Source organism: Sciurus carolinensis, chromosome 5 (assembly GCF_902686445.1).
Source record: "Sciurus carolinensis chromosome 5, mSciCar1.2, whole genome shotgun sequence".
Classification (NCBI taxonomy): domain Eukaryota; kingdom Metazoa; phylum Chordata; class Mammalia; order Rodentia; family Sciuridae; genus Sciurus; species Sciurus carolinensis.
Genome location: NC_062217.1, coordinates 8,800,225 through 8,820,891, shown reverse-complemented (window position 1 = coordinate 8,820,891; position 20,667 = coordinate 8,800,225). Strand labels below are relative to the sequence as shown.

At 41.5% G+C, this 20,667-nt stretch overlaps 1 protein-coding gene across 8 annotated transcripts in view; it reads left to right on the top strand.

The window, feature by feature from the left end:
• Positions 1-11,599, top strand: part of LOC124985226 (putative methyltransferase-like protein 21E) — a 32,205-nt gene extending 20,606 nt beyond the window's left edge. For 6 of the 8 annotated variants that reach the window (XM_047553778.1, XM_047553777.1, XM_047553781.1 and 3 more), the window contains exon 6: positions 1,975-3,286. In XM_047553778.1, coding sequence (XP_047409734.1) covers positions 1,975-2,378 — 404 coding nt within the window. In that variant the 3' untranslated portion in view covers positions 2,379-3,286. Of the gene's footprint in view, positions 1-1,974; positions 3,287-3,690; positions 6,547-10,767 lie in introns of those variants that run through there. The other 2 variants (XM_047553784.1, XM_047553783.1) reach the window with 2 other exon arrangements.
• Positions 11,600-20,667: the final 9,068 nt, after the last annotated feature.

Genomic DNA, 20,667 nt, shown 5'->3' with positions numbered 1-20,667 from the left:
TACATTCCTTTTGGGTTTTGAAATCCTGTGCTTTTATGAAACAGCACCTATTAGAATAGAGAGGGATATTAGAAATCATGTAGCAGTCACACATCTGCTTCTATTTTTAGGTGTTTGGATTTATTTTCTCAGTTTGTTTCCATTCTTTTATTCCTTCTTTCATCAGCATCTTTCCTACTGAACGTGCGATCATCTCCAAGTTCACCTGAGCCTGTTTCAGTTCAGTCTTTCTTTGTTGTAATCTATTTCATCGCCTTAATTTAGCTGCCTTCTCTGATGTGCACTACCCAAATCTGTCTTGATTTCCTTGATCTTCAGAAGTGCACACCTGCCACTCTCCAATCTTGAGAGGAATTTGAGATTTAGCAATTTACAACTTTCTAAACACTGGAGAGATGTAGGACTCTTGAAGTCCTCCCAAATATTTTAAAGAAATAGCTCTGTCCACAATGCTTTCCAAAGTCACTATTCCATTTGGTATGGGTAGAGTCAGAGACACTATTTGATTTATTCTGAAAGCCTCCAAATACAGAGGCGGAATTTGTGTTTTGGGAAGTCATTTGTTTTATTAAGAAGAATTAATCCCTTCAGTGAGTTTGTCTACCTTAAACATCAAAAGATGGAGGTCTTGTTTAGTCAGTATTTTCAAAGTGATAGTTCTTTTATCTCTAGACACTAAGTTCTCAAAATTAACAGATAGTTTATACTTAGTATGGGCAGGGCATGTTCCTGATCTTGGGATTTAAAAAGATTTGTTGAAAATGAAAGATTTCACCCACATTAGAATGTGAAGGTTCTGTGACTGTGCCAAAGATATGCATATTTCCCTCCCATTTTAATACTTTTTACGAAAACATTACTGCATCAATGTTAAGAGAAACTTGACATTGTGGTTAAGGAATGGATTCTAATTTGTTCTGAGCCAAACTAGATTTCTTTTCCAGCTTTGCTTTCCCGTTCGTATTCTGGCCTGTGCTTGTCTGATGCTGTAGATTTCACCATCCCTAATTTTATTTAGATTATTTTCAGGTTCTGATACTGCTCAAAATTCTCTCTCTCTCTCTCTTTTTTTTTTTTTTTTTTTTTTGCGGTACTGGGGATCGAACTTAGGGCCTTTTGCTTGCAAGGCAAGCACTCTACCAGCTGAGCTATATCCCTAGCCCCCAAAATTCTCTTTAAGAATGAAATTTCTATAAATTTGTTCCTTCTGCTTGAAAATGACCACACCTATATACTTGTAACTTGGAAGTTCTTTCTGTCCCCTTCACCTAAGCATTTGTCATCTATGATCTTTGACTCTATGACCACTATATATATATTATGGCTGGGTTTTAGACATCTCATGGTGTGAAGATTTACACTTGTAAAAGGAGTCAACTTGAAAACTTAGAATAAGCATGGATGTCAAGATACTGTCCCAGTGATGCATTGAGGGGTCAACTTGAAAACTTAGAGTAAGCATGGATGTCAAGATACTGTCCAAGTGATACATGGAAAAGGTTTTTTCCTCCAATACTCTGACATGAGCATTTCCTGTTTACCTACAGGATGTTACGTGCACTCGCTTGGTGCACTTGACTGAGGTCCAGAAATCTTTTGGGGAAGTAACTGTTTCTCTTTTGCCCAATGACTTCAGATTTTTCTTATCAGGGTACCAAAGATTTTGAATATCTCTTCCAGTTATTTTTCTTCTAACATATGGTACATAAGTAGAAAACAACAACATCAACTAAGAAGAAACTAGGAGACAGAAAAATGCCATGGTATACAAGAATATCAGGGGACTCTTTTTTTTTTTTTTTTTTTTTAAGGGAGGCAGGGGTCATGTTAGCATCCATTCTGAAAGGGATCATCCTTCTGTATGTGCTAACCAGACTTTTCTTTGGGACAAGCAATTAAGCAGAATAGCAGAGTGCATGTCAGTCTGACTTTATTCCATGGAGATTACTTTTTCTACCCATCTTTGTTTTACAGGTGCTCGTGTGACTGCAACAGACTTGCCTGAATTACTTGGAAACCTGCAGTATAATATTTCCCGAAATACCAAAATGAAATGCAAGCATTTGCCTCAGGTTAAGGAACTCTCCTGGGGAGTAGCTTTAGACAGAAACTTCCCCAGGGCCACCAATAGCTTTGATTATGTCCTGGCAGCGGATGTTGTCTATGCCCACCCCTTCCTGGAAGAACTCCTCCTTACCTTTGACCATCTGTGCAAAGAGACGACCATCGTCCTCTGGGCCATGAAGTTCAGGTTGGAAAAAGAAAATAAATTTGTAGATAGATTTAAGGAGTTGTTTGATCTGGAGGAAATTTCCAGCTTCCCTAGCTTGAATATTAAGTTATATAAAGCTATGAAAAAAAATCGGAGGAGTGCATAATATCCTTTAATGAGGACATGGAAATGTTCAGGTGATTTTTAGTAGATTATTACACTAAAGAAAACCTGAATGATCTGATGCACCATTGTTTTCCCAAGGGGAAATGTACAACACACACACACACACACACACACACACACACACACACACACACTTCTTTGAGAATAGAAGATAGCTTCCCAAATTTGCCTTACCGGAGGCAGGGATTTTGCATACAAGAGATGCAGCTGTAGGATTGGGGTAACTTGTTCCTAGTCTGTCTCCACCAGTACTAAGGATTACCTTCTAATCACATGGTAATTAGGACTTTTGCAAAGTCCCTGTGTGTTCATTGTCAGTTCTCCTCATCCCTCTAGCACCATTTATTTTTACCATTTTCAATAAATGTTACAAGCATTTTAATGTGTAAATTACAAAATTATAGTTTTAATAATGATAAATCTAAAATGGACATTGTTGTTCATTCTTTTAGCCATTGGCCTAAAGGAGTCTCTTGATAGAAATAAAAAATTGACAATAGTGCGGTCTGCAAATAAATCTGAAAAGGTAGATCCATAGTGTAATGGAAAATGTTGGACATTTGTGGTTTGCATTTAGCAAGCTCAGAAGTGTTCTCTCTCCTCTGCTTGGCAGGGAGGGTCTCCAGTGTAACCTTTGAAAACAGCCTATGGATTTAAAGTTGTGGGCAAGGACTTTTCATGCTGCTAAATAAAAAATGAATGAAAGCACTGTAAGAATAGTTGAGATTTTGGAGGAATTATTGTTTTATTTTTAAGCCAAGTAAAGTTAATTTGTTTCATAAAAACAGAAACAAATATAAATTCTTTGCGTTGAAAAGGTTTAGGCCTCTAATCTCAACCAGACATATGGCTGGTCTTACAGTTTGAAGCTCTTCTGATGAACAAACATATATAGACCTAGATATTTGAAATTTTGAGTATTTTTTTTTTTTTTTTTTTCTACATGGGGCTTAAAGATTAAACTTAAAGTAATTAAAGCCAATGCAAAAAGAGCAAAGAATTAGGGCTCTGTTCCATGTAACCACATGCTTTGGTGGCGACCACTCTGCGGTGTTCACAGTTAGGCTGTCACTGTGCCTGGGGGTGACACTACTGGTGGGGATCAGTCCTCTCTACTCTGAGAAAGTTATTCGTCAGCTCAGGGTTGAGCATAGCTGAGAAGATGATTTTTGGGGACCCTGATTTGCAAGCCAGGGTGCAGGCATGCTCCAGTGGAGTTTTTGGTGTGTGGGGTTTCTTAGGACCATCTCACTATCTCCCAGTATTTACATGGATCTTTGTCGTTTTCACAGTCTGTTACCCACATGAAGTCATTTAAACCTCACAACCATTCTGAGAAGGACCATAATATCATTATCCCTAATTCTCAGATAAAGAAAGAAGGTTGAGAGACCCCAGGCTGCATGTCCATGGAGCACGGTGCTAGCTCATTCAAGCCCAGCTCTGTTTGAGCCGGGAGCCTGTGTTCCTAATCTCGGCACTGTCTTTATGTATTTAAAACAGCAATTTCCAAACTTTTTAAACAACCAAAGTCATTTATTTGGAAGGAAATGTGTACCCAGAAGGATAAGACAATATTTTAGGAAAAGAAAGAACTGTTCCTGCTTGAAACTGTTCTCTTGCTCCCTGGCCCACGGGTCAGCGTAGGCTTCTGTAGGAGGTGCCACCTGAGGAGCACAGGAAGGAAGGAGGGCAGTGTGTTGAAGGGAGAGGGAGCAGCCTGCCGGGGCCTGATGGCAGAAGCTGCCATCCTCCAGGGAACCTCTGAGGCTGGGCTTGATGAGCAAGCACAGGAGACCCACGAGCCCTGAAGCTGGAGGGGTGCCAGCGGACCCCAACCAGGGAGGCCCTTCGTTGTGGGCTGAGTTCTCCACAGACGGACTTGAAGAGGGAAGGTAGTGTGCAGGTCACTTGTCAGACTGTGCTGTTGGGCTGAAGTCTGATGGAAAGGAGCAGAAGGAAGTAGGACAGAGGAGTGCTGGACCTCAAGTGGCCTTCTGGGATAGTCCCGACTGGGACAAGATGTCCAGGCCTTGAGAACCTTATGTGAATCAGTCATGGATATGTTGTCCCTGGAAGACTCTGTGACCTTGGGTGAGGCCACTCTTCAGCTGAAGCTTTTCCTGAAGATGGTGACAGCTGTGGACTGTCTGCCAATAGCACTTACAGCAGCTGGGTAATAAGTCATTCTGAAGAGGATCTGGGCAGCATGTCACAGTGTCCACTACAAACTTTTAGGTCACTGGTCACTGAAAGAACTTTGACTTTTTCTCTGGCTACATGGAAAATGACTGGATGGTTTTGAGTAGAATAGTAAATAATGTTATTTTGTGTAAGGACCACTGTTAGCTTTCCATTTCTGTGACAAAATACCTGAGCTTAATGAATTTAAAGAAGGAAAGGTTTATTTTGGCTCATGGTTTCAGAGATTTTAAACTGTGGTCACTTGGCTCCATGACTTTGGGCCTGAGGCCAGACCTCACGGTGGAGAATGCATGCCGAAACAAAGCTGTTCACTTCACGATGGCTGTGAACTAGAGAGAGAGAGAGAAAGGGGCCAGGGTTCCAGTATCCCCTTCAGGGGTATGCCTCCAGTGACCTTCTTCCTCTAACGAGGTTCTATCTTCAAAAGTTTCCTTTATCTCCCAATATGCCAGTAAGTTATGAATCCATCCATGGGCTAATCCACTGCTGAGGCCAGAGCCCTCATGATCAGTCAGACTCTCAAAGGCCCCACCTCTGAACATTGCTGCATTGGGGACCAAGCCTTCAACACTGGAGCTTCGGGTGGTGGGGGGGCAGTGAAGATCCAAACCACAGCAGCCACTCTGGCTGATGTTTTGGGACTGGAATGCAGGGACTAAAGACCAGCTGGGAGGCTTGGGCAGTCAGCCAGACAGGGTGGCAGCTGGCGGCAGGGAATCTGCTTGGGGGTGAAAAGTGGTCATTTCTAGATGCATTTGGAAGCTGGAACCAGCAGGGCTTCCTTCCCAAGAGTGTGGAGTGTGAGGGAGACAGTCAGGCTGACTGACGTGCTCTGTCTGAGCCACTGAACATAGGTGGAGAGTCCTCAGCTGAGGGGTGGTTTGGGAAGCTCCTTCAGGGAGTCAGAGAGAGTAAAATGAGGACTGAGCCCTGAGGTTGGACGCAGGAAGAGATCAGACGTAGGGGTATTCTGGGTTTTTGTTTTGTTTTATTTTGAGATTCTGCTCCCTCCACAGTTGTATTAGTATCCATTGACTCTGAAAAATGTGATTCATTCATTTATTTATCTATTCATGCATATATATACACACATACACCAGGGATTGAACCCACGCTGGTTTAGAACTGCCCAGCAGAGTTCCCGGGTTCCTCACGGTGTCTCAGAGTCATTGGGGCCTGAGGGCTGTGGATGCCTCAGTGGGGATCTGGGTACCAAGGGAGCAAAATGTCTGTTGGGATATCACTGAGGAGTATTTTTAGATAGACTAGACAAAGTGTCCTTATAAAGACGGGTTGAGGACTAAACTAAGAACGCGGTCTTTCCGAGTTCCTCTTTCTCTGCTTCGGTCTGTCAGGCGCACATCAGATCCACAGTCTCGTTCTGTTGGTAGCTCTCTCCTGCAGACGTGGGCACCACCCCACACTGTGCCATCTCACTTCCTTCATTCTGAGAATGTGTCCACTTTTATTTTTGCTGCAGTTTCTCCATACTTTTCAAGTTAATTTTATAATAATTCAATTTTCGAAGATAAAATTTGAATAGGCTTTTTCTATCTTACAACTTCTTTTTTTTATGACTAGCAATTGATTTGTTAACTTCAATCTGGAGAAATTCTATTGTGAGTTTTTGCCCCTTTGTTTCTGGCTTTTTGAGAAGTTGGACGATGTTATTAAAATCCTTGTTCTAATTCTTGCAGTAACTTTCTGGATTTTCAATAGAATGTTCATACTGATAGTCAAGGTTGTAAGAGAGGTTAAATCAAAATATTTATTGCTCCACAGAAGACAAACCAACCTGTAGGAGACTCTCTGCAGTTTAAGATGTCACACAGATAACCATGAGAGTTTTGTGCCTCAGACTGTGTCAACTGACTTCAGGATATTAAGGGTTGCATTAATATCCTTAGAATTTAATGATATGTCTTCTTTCATTTGAAACTATTTTTATTGATCAGATTTTAATTTTTTTGGTACCAGGGATTGAACCCAGGGGTGCTTTACTACTCAACTGCATCCCCAGTCCTTTTTTATTTTTTATTTTGGGACAGGGTCTTATAAGTTGCCCAGGCTGACCTTGAACTTGCAATTCTCCTGCCTCAGCCTCCTAAACTGCTGGGATTACAGGAATGTGCCAATGTACCCAGCTCAATCAGAATTTTTATGTTTTGTCTTATTTATTTTCTCTTCTTTTCTCTCTTTCTTCTTTTTTGGATAATGAATGGCTTTGGGTAACTAAATTTCTAAGAGATTTACAGTCAATAGTGTAAACAGATTATTGTGATAGAATAAAAAGATGGGAAAACATAATAGAATGGAATATTCCTTTTTTCTGTAAGGCCTCAAATTCCTGGAAGTTGGTGTTCTCTGAGAATGCCCTGTCTTTACAGGCTATGTCTAACTGATTTTAAGTGTTACCATTTGCATATAAGCAGATAAATAATTTACAAATATCCTTTAGAAGTGAAATATATCCATTTGGCAGGATTTTGATGCGAGATGGGGTTTGTATGTACTAACTTTGAAAACAAACCAGAAATTGTTTCTGAACAAGGATTGAAGTCAGTCCATGTTAAGTAAATCAGGCAAGGAAGTTAACTGGTGAAACTATGAGAAAATTAATATAGTGTGCTTCTTGTTACTTCATTTTAATTTGGGTTTCATGGAAATCTGTGCATGGAGAAAATAAAAATTGTCAAATATGTGCATTTTAAAAACAAATTATAAGGCAACAATTGGAAACAAAATTGTGAATGGAGTAGGTAAACAAATTTGCAGAAGTTGGGAGGATATAGGCAAAGCAAACATTAAATTTAAAGTACAGGGGTTCTGTGAGTGTGTGGGAGTGTGTGTGGACTCAGTTCTTTATGTCTTCTTTACAAAGACTGGTGTGGTTCACAAATGAATTCCACACATAGCTTTTGTCTTCTGAGTTTGTGATGTGAAATTAAGCCTAGTGTATTACCTGCAAGCCCAATGTCAATATTTGCTCTGCTTCCAAGTGCCACATGAAATCAAAGACAGTGTTCTGAATAATTGTATGGTAGTATTAGTTAGACCGGGTGTCTTAGGTGGCCTTAGTTAGCATCAATTAGATCTGAGGTTATATTAACTGCATTTGTTCAGGATTCCATTAGCCTTTGCATGGATGGTGTATTACTCTGTGGTTCTTAGATTGCTGAGCCTGTGCTATGGACTGCTTGTACTATTGAGCTAACCCTTGGCCTCTATCACAAACAGTGCTTTTATTGGACAAGCTCATAGGCAGGACTTCTGCCTCTCAATTCTCCAATTTCTTTGTTTCTAAGGCAATTGTCTTTCTATAAAATCCAATCAAGTTTTAGAGCTGGCACTTGCCATTAAAGAATTTTAAGGGATCACTAAAATGAAAACAGATGCCCAGGTCAAGTTTGTGATAAGTGACATTAGTAGGAAAAAAGAAAAAAAATAAAGAAAAATACTGAATATCTGCTGCCAATCAGTATCAATTTTCCATACCAAAAAGTATTGTTTGTTTTTTCAAACAAATGCACAAGCAAAATAAGATTAAGGTATGCCATTAAAAATAATTTAATAGCCAGGTGTTATTTCATAGTGTCACAAATATAAGATGGGCATTTGAAAATCACTTACTGGGCAAATGTTACATTTTGTTGTTGAGGTTTTGAAATTTCCTTTGTTCACAGTCTGTAACATGTCTGTTTTTCTTGGTTTTAATTTAAATTATGAGGTCAGCCCCTTGCTTTCACTGGATTTTTGTGTATGTGTCATGATTTAATTTGGGTTTCTTATCTCTTTCTGTTTCCTTGTTGGTAGAGGATAAATCATAATGGTAAGGGTTGTCTCTTTGTCATAAACCATCATAAATAAGACCAAAGGACAGGCCATAAAAATGTGAGAAATTCTTAGAATAAAAAACATGAGTAACGTTTCTACCCACCTGGTGTTCAGGGTAAACCTACAGTTTGCAACTAGTAAATTATTAACACTCTCCCGCCAAAGCCTTGGTCATTGACTAATAGGCAACTTAATAGAAAAATACAAACATATTAACACATTTCATCATCACGTATCTGAAAGAGGAGTTGAGGAATAACTCTGCACAGCATTTTCGGGGTGAAGGGAGCAAAAGGCTAGAGGTCCTGGGAATAGATTTCAATTTATTGTTTAAAAAATAAGGAGACATGACTGGGTGTGATGGTGCTTCCCTGTAATCCCAATGGCTCAGGAGGCTGAGGCAGGAGGATTGTGAGTTCAAAGCCAGCCTCAGCAACTTAGTGAGATCCTAAGCAACTTGTAAGACCCTGTCTCAAAATAAAATATAAAAAGGGCTTGGGATGTGACTCAGTGGTTAAATGCCCCTAGATTCAATTCCCAGTACCAAAAAAGAAATTAAAAAAGGAGACTTAAAGGCAATTAAAAGAATGCAAAATAATCAGTACAACGACTTTTTATTTTCTTTGCGTTTTACTTTTTATTCTTTAGAAAGCTGCCTAGTGGTTGTCATTCATTTATTGAAAACCCACAAAGTGCCAAGCAGGAGCTATGGGCAGCAGGGAAAGGATAGGGCCAGTTCTGGAGACTTTGAGTTCAGTGGGAAGGGCAGAGGCAGTGACGTCGCTGGTGTGGTAGAGGAAGTGTGGTGGGTGTCCTGATGGTGGGGATCCCAACCCAGGGCCAGGGAGCCATGCAGGCTGCCAGGAGAAGCCAGCTGGAGCTGGCAAAGGAGGGGGAGGCTGAGGGCAGCAGGAGGGAAGGGGTGGGTTCTGGTGGAAGGAACAGCACATGCCAAGCTTTAGAGGCAGCTGACCGTGACCTGTTCGAGCCACTGGCTGGGAAAATTGCAGCTTCCATTAATTCCTGCTGGAGTAATACCTACAATCAATGGGGTACTCCCTGCTTTCAACCTGTTTTGAGATTTCCCAGCAGCCCTAGAGCAGTTTGCCTGGGTGGATATGGAGGTTTTCCGGAGTGTCTTCCCCAAAGTCACGCACTTGTGACTGCTGGGTCGGGAACCTTGACCTTTACGGCGCCCCTGAAACTTGTGCTCTTTTCGGGGCATTGCACTTGAGTTCTGCAAGAAAACCCTGAATTTGAATTGCATGCCAGTTGAATGGGAGATGCCAATTTAGTGACTATTGTCATTGTTTGTCTCCTGAGTACAAATTAGTTCAAGTGGAATACTCTCCAGGTGGACCTGGAAGGACAAATCCCTTTTTACAGCACATCTTTAATCGGATGCTTTTACAAAGCATTTGTATATACCCAGAAAAGGGTTAATCACATATTTCTTTGCAAGGAATATTGAACACAGATTAGACTAATGACTGTAAGGCTATCTGGTGATCTCAAAGCAGCCAGGGTGGTAAACAAAAAAGACCCTCTTGTGCCGAGGGGGCGCCCAGGTGGGAGCCAGTGCCGTTCTCTTTTTTGACGAGGACTCGGGAAGAGTGATGTGAACAAGGCCTAGGGTGCCCTCAAGTGACTCTTCAGCGGAGAAGGCCAAGGGGGCAGGGCTGAACTTTAAAACATCATCTGATCTGTTTGTGACCAGGCTGTGTGAATGATGCTGATGGAGTGCGTCTGTTACCAGGCGGTGCCGCCCGGCTGCATCAGCAGACTTAAGCGCTGGGGTGAGGCGAGGACAGCAGTTCCTGGAAACCACCTTCCAGCTGTCCTTCAAGGCAAGGGCATGTGACTCAGGCAGCAGGGCCTCCCACAGCCAAGGCAGAGGTCACAGGGACTCTGAGTGAGGCGGGAGGGACACGGCACCTGCCACAGCAATGTGCTGGTCTAAGTGAAACGACTGTTGGTGTCGTCAGCCTGCACTGCTCTGATGACAGGCACCTTGCTCTGGTGCAGAGTGAGCCTCATGCCCTGGCTGGACCCTTCGACAGGTGACGGGTGTTTGCTGATGCGGGAGTGGATGGCTCAGTGTGCTTCCGTGATGTCAGAGTGAGGGCCGGGGTCAGAGCACGGTTCCCCGGTTCCCGCTGCCTCTGGGGAGCCATGGTGAGACCCAGTAACACGGATTATTCTGGGGTTGAGAGGGCGAAGGCTACCCTGAGTAGTCCCCACTTCAAGGGCAGGATGAGAGGAAGGAAACTCGCTCTCTGATGGTGTCTTTATGGTATGTGTTTCTGGTTGTTTTTCACCTTGACCTGCAGAACCTGAAGTCCCTGTCATCTCTACTGAGCAAGTGCTGCATACCAAAATTGATAGACGCAAGGCAGCAAAACCAACCTCTGCAGAAATTTCAGCTGATATAATCTATTTTGGTAAAATTCTTGCTTTGTTCTATTTTATGCTTCTCTCAGGTGAAAATCTAAGGATTTGGTTACCATTCTCTCAAAGCTCCCAGAATAAAATCCCAATTGGAAATGACATACAGTTGCCACTGGGAGGCCCCAGTGATCTGCCAAATGAACTTTCCCTTCTGAATAAACAAGTGAAAATAAAAGAAATGATTTAAACGAGGGAATTGAATTATGAAAGATTATATGCAAAGGCATCAAAAGTGGAACAGGGTAAACACACAACGGTATGATGTGATAAATACATGGTGCCATCTTCCTTAATTAGGGATTGTTTAAATTCTGCCCCTCACCTCAGCTCTATGCACATGTTATGAAATAAATACTCCGAGGAAAGGAAAAAATAATGCCTGGTTTTCCCAGTCTTTGAACACCGTACCAGTGTGTGTTTGGCTGTGAGTGAGCGAATGAGTGTGTGTGAGTGTGTCCAGTGATGAGAGAAGGGCCGAGCAGTGAAGCCAGGGAAGACGGACAGAGGAAGCAAGTGAAGAGTCTGCGGGGTGGGAAGAGAGGGCTTGACTCTTATGGCCTGAGAGAACACCTGGGCCCTCCATCTTGGGTGTGTGTCAGAATCACCTGGAGTTTTGTTCAAGCCTGAGTTGGCACAGCCCAGAGTTTCTGACTCATTGGGTCTGGAATGGACACAAGGAGTTGCATTTCTACTGAGTTTCTAGGGGATGTCGACCCTGGCTGGGGACCACACTTTGAGACCTGTTCCTCTCATACCCTTCCATCAGGTGCTCGTCATGTGAGCCCGGGGCATTTTGTACATGAGGATGTTGTCTGCATCTGGCTGATGCACTCTATCCTCTGGTCACCTAGTCTGCTATGTCTGATGACCCACAACCTTAAGAGGCACTCTCTTCCTCCTGGAATGACCACTCTACCCAGGAGGCCTTCATCCCTTCCAAGACACACACCATGACATATTCAACACACCATGACATAGGCTAACCCTTCTACTTGCATTTTATATTCTTTTATTATATGTACCAATTATGTCCATTTGAACCTGACACTTAAAGTGGGTTCAAAAATAGTCTACAGACTAAAGAAGTGGGGAAAATCTTACAGAGATTATTTTACAGCTCAGGACTAAGGGGAATATTTCTTGGAATTTCAGCTTGGGGACTCTGGATATAAAATGCTTGTAAGCTATTAAAGAACCGACAGAGACCATACTTGATTTTATTGCTACAGTTTGTAATAGCTTCATAGTCAGACAGGATCTTAATTAAAAAATGTGTTAATGCTCCCAGTACCAGAGATTTGACTCTCCACAGGTGTCATGTCTTCAGAGGGGAGTTTCTGATCTACACAAGCAGTTCCAGCAGCATGGGTAGGATTTGTGATGCACAGAGACATCTGTAGGGGCTGAGGTGGGGACAGGGAGAAGCTCACCAAGAAGAGGCCTTGTTTCATCATGTAGATGTGTACCTAGGCATGGATCCTGCTGGTTAGCACCTTCACCACTGCTGGATGAGCTAGTAGGAGATGGTCGACATCAGGAGGACTTTCCTTTTATGGTTACAAGTGTAATATTCTAGTAGTAGGCTACCATATTTTTCACTCCAATTTTGGGATGTATTAGAGTCATATTCTTTTGTGAAATAGCCTAATAATTCCTCCAACGGAAATCTCTATGTAATAATTTCAAAAACTGGAATTTAGGGCTGGGGAGATAGCTCAGTTGGTAGAGTGCTTGCCTCGCAAGCACAAGGCCCTGGGTTCAATCCCCAGCACCGCAAAAAAAAAAAAAAAAAAAACAACAACAACTGGAATTTATCATTGTAGAAAACAATTTTAACATTGGAAATGAGAAAGTTCTGGAGGTGGCGGTGAAGGGAGGTGTTTTCTCTTTCCTACCCTGAGCACAGTCATTGCATGGAAAGATGAGGGCCAGGGTGCTGTTCTCACCTTGGATGTCCAGCAGGTGCTCCTTGAAGCTCTGTAGAAATGCTGTTTCCCTGGTCCTGTCTCAGTCTGCTGAGCTAGAACCCTTGGGGTGGAGTTGGGTGTATTTTGGTGCATAAATCTGTATTTTTTAAAAGCTCCCACATGATACTGTTGATTGGTTATTTTGGGGGAACTATTGGTTGGGTGTATGTGACTAACCGTGCCCAGACTCACTGGCTTTTACTGCACTCTTCATGGCTTGTGATTTACTGAACCTCTTATGAATTCCAAGTTTTCTCTTTGCATGTAATTGCTAAATAGAGAATTTTCCACATGAGAGACTCCAACTGTATTGAAACCAACGTTAGCCACATCCTAGGATACAATTCCCCGAGAGCTCGGTCAATACGGAGTAATTGTTTTTGGAGGAAAGAAAACATTTGCCTCTCCTCAGCACTGGAATATGAATTGATCTAATCAATAGAATTGGAATATCACTGTGTTAGACACAAATTGCATGCTTTGCCCAATGAGCCACTGCACCCAAGAACTCCAGACATCAGCCTCACAGAACAGGGGCTCTGCAGTCACAAAGCCGTGGCCAGGAGCTGCATGGAAGAATGCAAGTTAGAGAGAAGAACCCAGAGTGACTGCAAGGCCCCAGGGGAGAACACCTGCCCATCTCTGGGTGTGTTCATGGTCAGGTCACCTTTGCGACTTTTATTAGTTTCAGACTTTGCATCAGTAAATTGGATAGAGGACAAAAAATACTGACTACGAGGCCTAAATGATATGAAAATGTAGAATTACATGAAAAGATAAAGGATACTAGGGTTCTCTCTGTATCTTTTAACTACATGATAATCTCCAGTAAAATAAAAAGTAAAAAAAAAAAAAAAGCAAGTTGTATTTGAGTGTGTGTTGACATGTTTACTTGTGGATGATGTATATGAACATGTGTCCTACCCACCGGCCCCTTCCCTATGTGTGTGTGACGGTGCATGGGCAAGCACACACCAGGCCCTGGTGGGGTGTGGCAGGGCCTGATGAATTCTCCCACAAGAGCTGTTCTATGCTGAGGGGTTTCTCTGAATCAAGGACTTTACTGAGCTCTTTAATTCATCATCTCATTCAATCCTTACAACAGGCTTGTGAGCAAAATATCATATGAGAGTTAAATTGTCCCACTTTTCAGATGGGGCAATTAAAGTTTAGTGAGGTTACAAGACTGGCTGAGGTCATGACAGGTTATACATGGTGAAGGAGGGATTTTAACCTAAGCTGTTACTAAAGTTCATACTGTCCTGGTTCTCTCTATAACCCAATCTGTAAGGAAATGAGAATTATTTATACTGGCACCAAAGCAAGTAATTTTTGGCTTATTGTGTTGCTTTAGAAGAAATCCTCAGATCCAGAAATGATTCAGAATTCTGATGCAAAAAAAATTTTTTTAGTACATTGTATTAATCAAATATATAAACTATTAGGAACCTGAAATTTAAAACTACTTTAGAGGTTAATGGGAATTGTTTTGGGGAAGGGATCCCAATCTTTGAAAAAAAAAAACAGTATATTCTAATTATGAGAAAACACTTCCTTACTTGGGGAATAAATATGTTTTCCTCTCATAACTAGCAAAATAAGCATTTTCTATATAAAATGAGCATTTTCTGTAAAAATACAATGAGAAGAGTCTAAGGCAATCTGTCTTTTTTTTTTCCCCACCATGGGAAAAATGTCTCCAATTCCTTTTTAATCATTGGTCATTTGACATTGCTTTCAGAATCTTGATCATTCTTCTTGCAGGTACTCCTTTTATTCAATATCACCTCTTAAATTGTGGTCTCCAAAACCTGAGACAGTGCTGTGGAGGTGGTCTCACCTGGATGGAGAGAATTTCTTCTGACGTGTTTAACACCTTAACAATGGAATACAGACATGTCACAGATAGGGTAGAAATGAAGAAGTGTTCTTTCTAGGATTTTGATTTTACTTCTCCATTGGAAGTGTAGTATTAGACTGCATTGGTGTACTGACAGGATCCAATCATGGAGAATACAATTGGAATTTCCAGTGGAAATTCCTGCCCTCTGTAAACTCAGTTATTTGCTTTAGAAGCTCAGAGTCCAATGCTTCCCTTTTGATAACTTCTGAAATTACTCAAACCCATGCAAGAGATAAGAAATAGGAGGGAGTTGTCATCCACAAGGAACTCAGAAATTTAGGTACCTACCTGAACTTGGCTCCATCTGAAGGGTCAAAAAGTGAAATGAACTTTATATTTGGTATTAGACATTTTTTTGGATGTGTAGATTTATTTAGGGAATTTGAAAGCCATATTAAATATTTTCTTAAAACCACTTATGTTCTCTCCAGAAAGCTCAAGTTAAGTCACAGTAATAAACTTGCTTTGGAACTTTCCTTTTTAAAAGAAATCTTATTATTGGACATAGACTAATCATTTCAAAATAGCACAGAGCCAAAGGCAGCTATACTGACCTTTAGAGTTGGCATATTTATGTCCACTTTTTATTTCAGTTGAATTTCCTAGCTTTGTTTATATTTCACTATTGAAACATATATGAACCAAGACACGGGTGCAAAAATATTGTGCTTCTCACTTTTTTGTTTAAGATTAAGAACAAATTGGTATACTCCACTTTCCCAAGTTAGCAGAATATAATTAGTCTTATTAGGATTGACTCTGGACCATTGAAGAACTCCAGAGACTTGCTTGGTCTTAGACAATTGGCAGCAGATTCTTCACCCAGGGGAATTACTAGGTCACTGTAGGCAGGTGGTGCTCTTGCTGGTTCTCTTTATGGTCAGGCTATTGGGGGGCCACAGGGCTCTTGCCACTGTTCTCAGGGTCTGTGCTCAGTGTTACAGGTGTCTATCACAGCCAGGTTTCTAGTGACAAAGCAGCATCAAGGACAGCATAGGTCTTTCTGGGAACAGATGTTTTTTTTTTAATTAAAAAAAGATTTTTATTTTTAAACTTTAGTTCCTCTTAAATTATTTCTTTTAAAAAATTTTATATTTGTTCTAATTAGTTGTACATGACAGTAGAGTGCATTTATATATTTTGATAGAGTATACATAAATGGAGTATAATTTCTCATTTTTCTGATTGTACCTATTGTAGGATCACATCAGTCACGCAGTCATATATGTACATGAGGTAATAGAGCTTCTTTCACTCTACTATCCTTCCTACCCCCAGACCCCTTTTCCTCCCTTCACTCCCCTCTACCTAATGTAAAGTAACTCCATTCTTCCCTACTCCCCACCCGAATGGTGAATGAGCACCCACATACCAGAGAAAACATTCGGTCTTTGATTTTTTTGGATTTGGCTTATTTTGCTTAGCATGATATTCTCTAACTCCATCCATTTACCAGCAAGAGCCATAATTTCATTCTTCTTTAAAGCTGAGTAATATTCCACTGTGTGTGTGTGTGTGTATCACATTTTCTTTATCCATTCATCTGTTGAAGGGCACCTAGGTTGGTTCCATAGTATAGCTATTGTGAGTTGAGCAGCTATAAACATTGATGTGGCTCCATCACTGTAGTATGCTGATTTTTAAGTTCTTTGGGTATAAACCGAGGAATGGGATAACTGGGAAATTATTTCTCTTGATAGATCATCTTATCATAGTAACCTGATTAAATCTGTTACAAGTTTTTTTTTTTTTATGAAAATACAGGTACCTACAGATGTCAAACCTTCTATTTACTTATTTCTTACAATGCTAAATATTGTCAAAAATGGTCAAAGAGGTGAAAAATATTTGCTAGATGTAACTTGGCTCCTTTATCTTGGCCAATATCTGCGTGTATGGCATTTTATTTATTTTTTATTAGGAGTAAGAATGTTGTTCCATAGAATGAATGACTTCCAACTTTTTTATTTTCCTTTCCTTTGGTAGCAATTTAAAGATGAATTCTCAATGTTTTTGTGCCTAATCATTTTGATGCTTTCCATCCTTATTACTGACTTAAAAAGCCAACGCTGTTGGAGTTCTCGTTCTATTCACATGATGACATTAATAAACTGATTTGGAATTTTAGAAGACTATCAGCAGTACAACCAGGCAGCTGTGATTAGATATCAAGAAATCTGTTGCATTGGGAGTTAGCTCCTTCAAGTGTTTTGTGCAGGGTTCTAGAAGAGAAGATGGCTTGCCATTAGAAGATCCTGTGCAGCCAGGACCGAGCGGAAAAGTGGAATCATCTGCTCCGGAAGGCACTCTGCACGACGCTCAGTTTAGTGCACCGCTCTGCTTTCTTCAAAGTCTCTATTTACAAGAGCATTCTTTGGAAAAAAGTTCTTTTTTGGCTGAAAAATACAAATTCCAAGGATAATTCATGTGGCATTTAAATCCTCTCCTGCTTCTCATCCTCTATGGTATATTTCAGATAGTAAGTTGAAGAGAAAAAAGAAAATAGCTTTTGTGGAGGCTTAGGAGATTATGAAGTCTATTTGATTGGTCATCCTGATAGGCATTACTAAGGAGCACGAGAAGAAAAATTAAGCTCTTTGTGTGTGTAAATTACCTGTGAAACAATTGGGTAACTCAGTTTATTTGGGTCATAGATTCAAGTCAATGAAGGCAAAAATGAGTATTCTCTTTGTAAACAGAATTTGCAGAGGCATATCTATTCCTCAGTAAACTATATGTATGGAAAGCAGCACAAGAATATATGGGTTTTGTACGACCCAGCATGGATGAATTAAAATGAGTATGAGAACCTTATTAAAATGTTTCCAGACTTCCCTGTGTTTACATTTGTAACATAAACATTGTTAATGTGCATTTTATCCTTAATTTCCTGGATTTGTGAGAGAAAAGAGAAAGTAAGGACACAAAATAAAACCTTTGCTAGAACCAGTTGGGAAGTAATAAAAATTTTACTGTCTAATTTTGATACAGATTAAAACCCAAATGAAACAGCTTATTGTGCAAAACTGTATTTAAGCTGCTTATAACTTTTTAAGAATACTTCTTCCTTTTAGAGTTGACTAAAACTCCTGCACAGCAGAGGACTTACTAACTTCAGTGTAAAATTGAAAAGTCTACCTGCGTTTGAGTGTTTAAAATGCCTGAGGGGGAGCTTGGGAAAATGTGATTTTCAGGTACATTTCTGCAACGGGGAAGTGGCTATTAGCATAGCTGTGTCCACCCATCTGTCCTTGTGTTGGAAAGTGTGCGCTCTGGGCGCTGAAGGCAAAATGAATAATGTAGAGGTCTGGATCCCCGAGGCCTGAGGCAGAGGAGGCAGAAGTCTGCGAGGCCATTGCCAAGGGAGGTGGGGGTGGGGGTGGGGGAACAGCCTCACATCTGCAGAAAGCACCGTTCACCTGCCTGTCAGTGTTCCCTTCTGGGTCTTGAACAGCTTCACAGGCTTCTGAGCTCAGACTTTCATAAGAAAACCAGATGCACACTCCCCTTAGGTGGGTGAAATTGAGACTGCATTAGCAAATCAGGACATTAGGAGTGAAAGGAGGAGGTAGCGTCTTTATCCTGGAAATGTATTCCATCCTTCGTTTCACATACACCCAGGGTCCAAAAAGCTTGAACTTCACTTGGGTGAATTTTTTTTTTTTCTTTTTGCGGTACTGGGGATGGAACCCAGAACCTTGTGCTTTCAAGGGAAGCACCCTACCAGCTGAGCTATCTCCCCAGCCCACCTGGGTGAAATCATAATACCACAAGAGCATGCTTGACCTCTGTGAGGCGCCTGGATTCAAGTGTTTCTTGTTATTTTCTGACACAGGAAACATACTTCATGTGCTCACACTTTTAACCACATAATAGTTCAATGAAGCCATGAGGACTCGAGACTAGTTGAGAGGCAAACTATCTCTTTTCTGGAGTTCAAATTATTGAACCAAGTCTTTAAAAGGACTTTTTTTCTCTTTCTTTCTTTTTTTTATAGTACTGGGAACTCAGGGGCACTTTACCATTAAGCCTCATTTCCAGCCCATTTTATTTATTTATTTTTTAAATTTTGAGACAGGTTCTTGCTAAGTTGCTTAGGGCCTCACTAAATTGCTGAGGCTGGCCTTGAACTTGAGATCCTCCCGCCTCAGCCTCCTAAGCTGCTGGAATTACAGGCATGTGCCACTGTGCCCACTAAATCTAGTCTTTTACCAACTATCAATTACCCTGGCTGAAATTCAAGAGTTATCTTCAATCTGTATTCCCTTCTCACTTTCCCATCATTTCACCATCCAGATGCATCAATTTTACCTCCCAAATACTGCCCTTAAAATAGACAGTGGCCTCCCTGACTTGGTTTTTCTTTTGTTCCAACCCATCCCCCATATCCTGCTCTATTTTTAAAGTCATAGAATATTTTCAAATTGGCAAATAAAAGCAGTCTCTATTGTGCACAACAGGTTGGTTTGAAATACGTAGTCGCCCTGGAATGGTTACACTGGGCTCATGAACATAGGGTCACCCTCACACATGTGTCTTTTTTAAATGTGAGAACACAGCAGTTTTTCCTCTTAGCAATTTCGGAGAAGAATAATACATTGCTATTAGCTACAGTGCCATACAGTAAACCTTTTGAACTTACTCCTTTTTATCTAACTGAAATTTTGTACCCCAAAGTTAACATTTCCCCACATGGGGTACCATCTTAAAAAACAAACCTCACAGTGTCTACCCGGAAACACGCATTCCCTAGAAGCTTCCGAGAAGGGCAGGAGTGAATAGGGGCAAAGGAGCGCGGCCTTGCTGACCCAGGGCGTAAACCGCCCTCCCAGAGGAGCAGGCCCGCTCTCTCCCTCCTTCTGCTCTGGCCTGTGGCTGAGTCCGGCTTGTGTTCCGGTGGTCTCCTCCCAGCTCACTCAGCCCCTCACCTTCCTCTTCCTCTCCTTCCTCCCTTCCTTCTCTGTCGGCTCCCTCCCAGCTGGGTTCGGGATCCCTCTAGAGAGACAAGCTCAAACACGGCCTTCCCACTGGGGCTCCCCAGGACGGCCTTTCACACTGTGCTGTGTTGGGTCCATCTCTGTCCTTCAACTAGGCTGAACTACCATTACAGCCAAGGTGCATCTTTGCGTCCAAGTGGCCTGGCATGCGGCAGGTGTCAGTCAATGTTTGTCGACTGATTCAGTGAAAGGGCATCCCTTCAGCGGATGGCACACACTTTTCATTTCACTCTAGGCTCCTTGATCGACGTTAGCAGAGAGCATCCCTTTGGCTGGGTGAGTAGACTCGGGAGTTCTATAAAGCCTACTCCTTCCTCGCCTTTGAGTCACTCTTTAGTGATTTATCCATTCTTCGATGTGGCAAACGGTGGTTGAGTATTTCTTTTGCTAGGCATTATGCTGGTCACTGAGAATAAAAACGATGCTCCAGCGGATCCTCAGCTACTTGTCTTGCACCCTTCTACGAAGGGGAAGGAAGACTTAAGAAAACAGATCCCTTCCTTGCAATATCTATGGCGGCTATGCTTCTTCCTGCAGTTTTGTTTCTGGGTTAATCTTCCAATTCGGACAAAACTTGAGTGAGGCTAGGGCAGGACCAGCTGACATATTGATCTAGTTATAAATGGCACTAAAAGGTCCCTCTTGGCTTTGGCTAATGTCTGGGCTCAGGCATCTCTGTAAGGTTGGATTATTTCTAGGTCAACCATTTCTAGGTTCTCATCTCCCACAGGAACACTTAAAACTCAGATGAAAGGTATTTCTAAGTAACGCAAGGTGGGAAACGAATGGGTTTCACTTAGTTTCAAAACTTTTGCTCTCCGTAGGAAGACAGAAGGGCGCTGATGGATATCCTGAGACTTTTGTTTATTTGCTGTGAGTCTCGTAATCAAATGCCCACTTCCTTTTTGAGTCCTT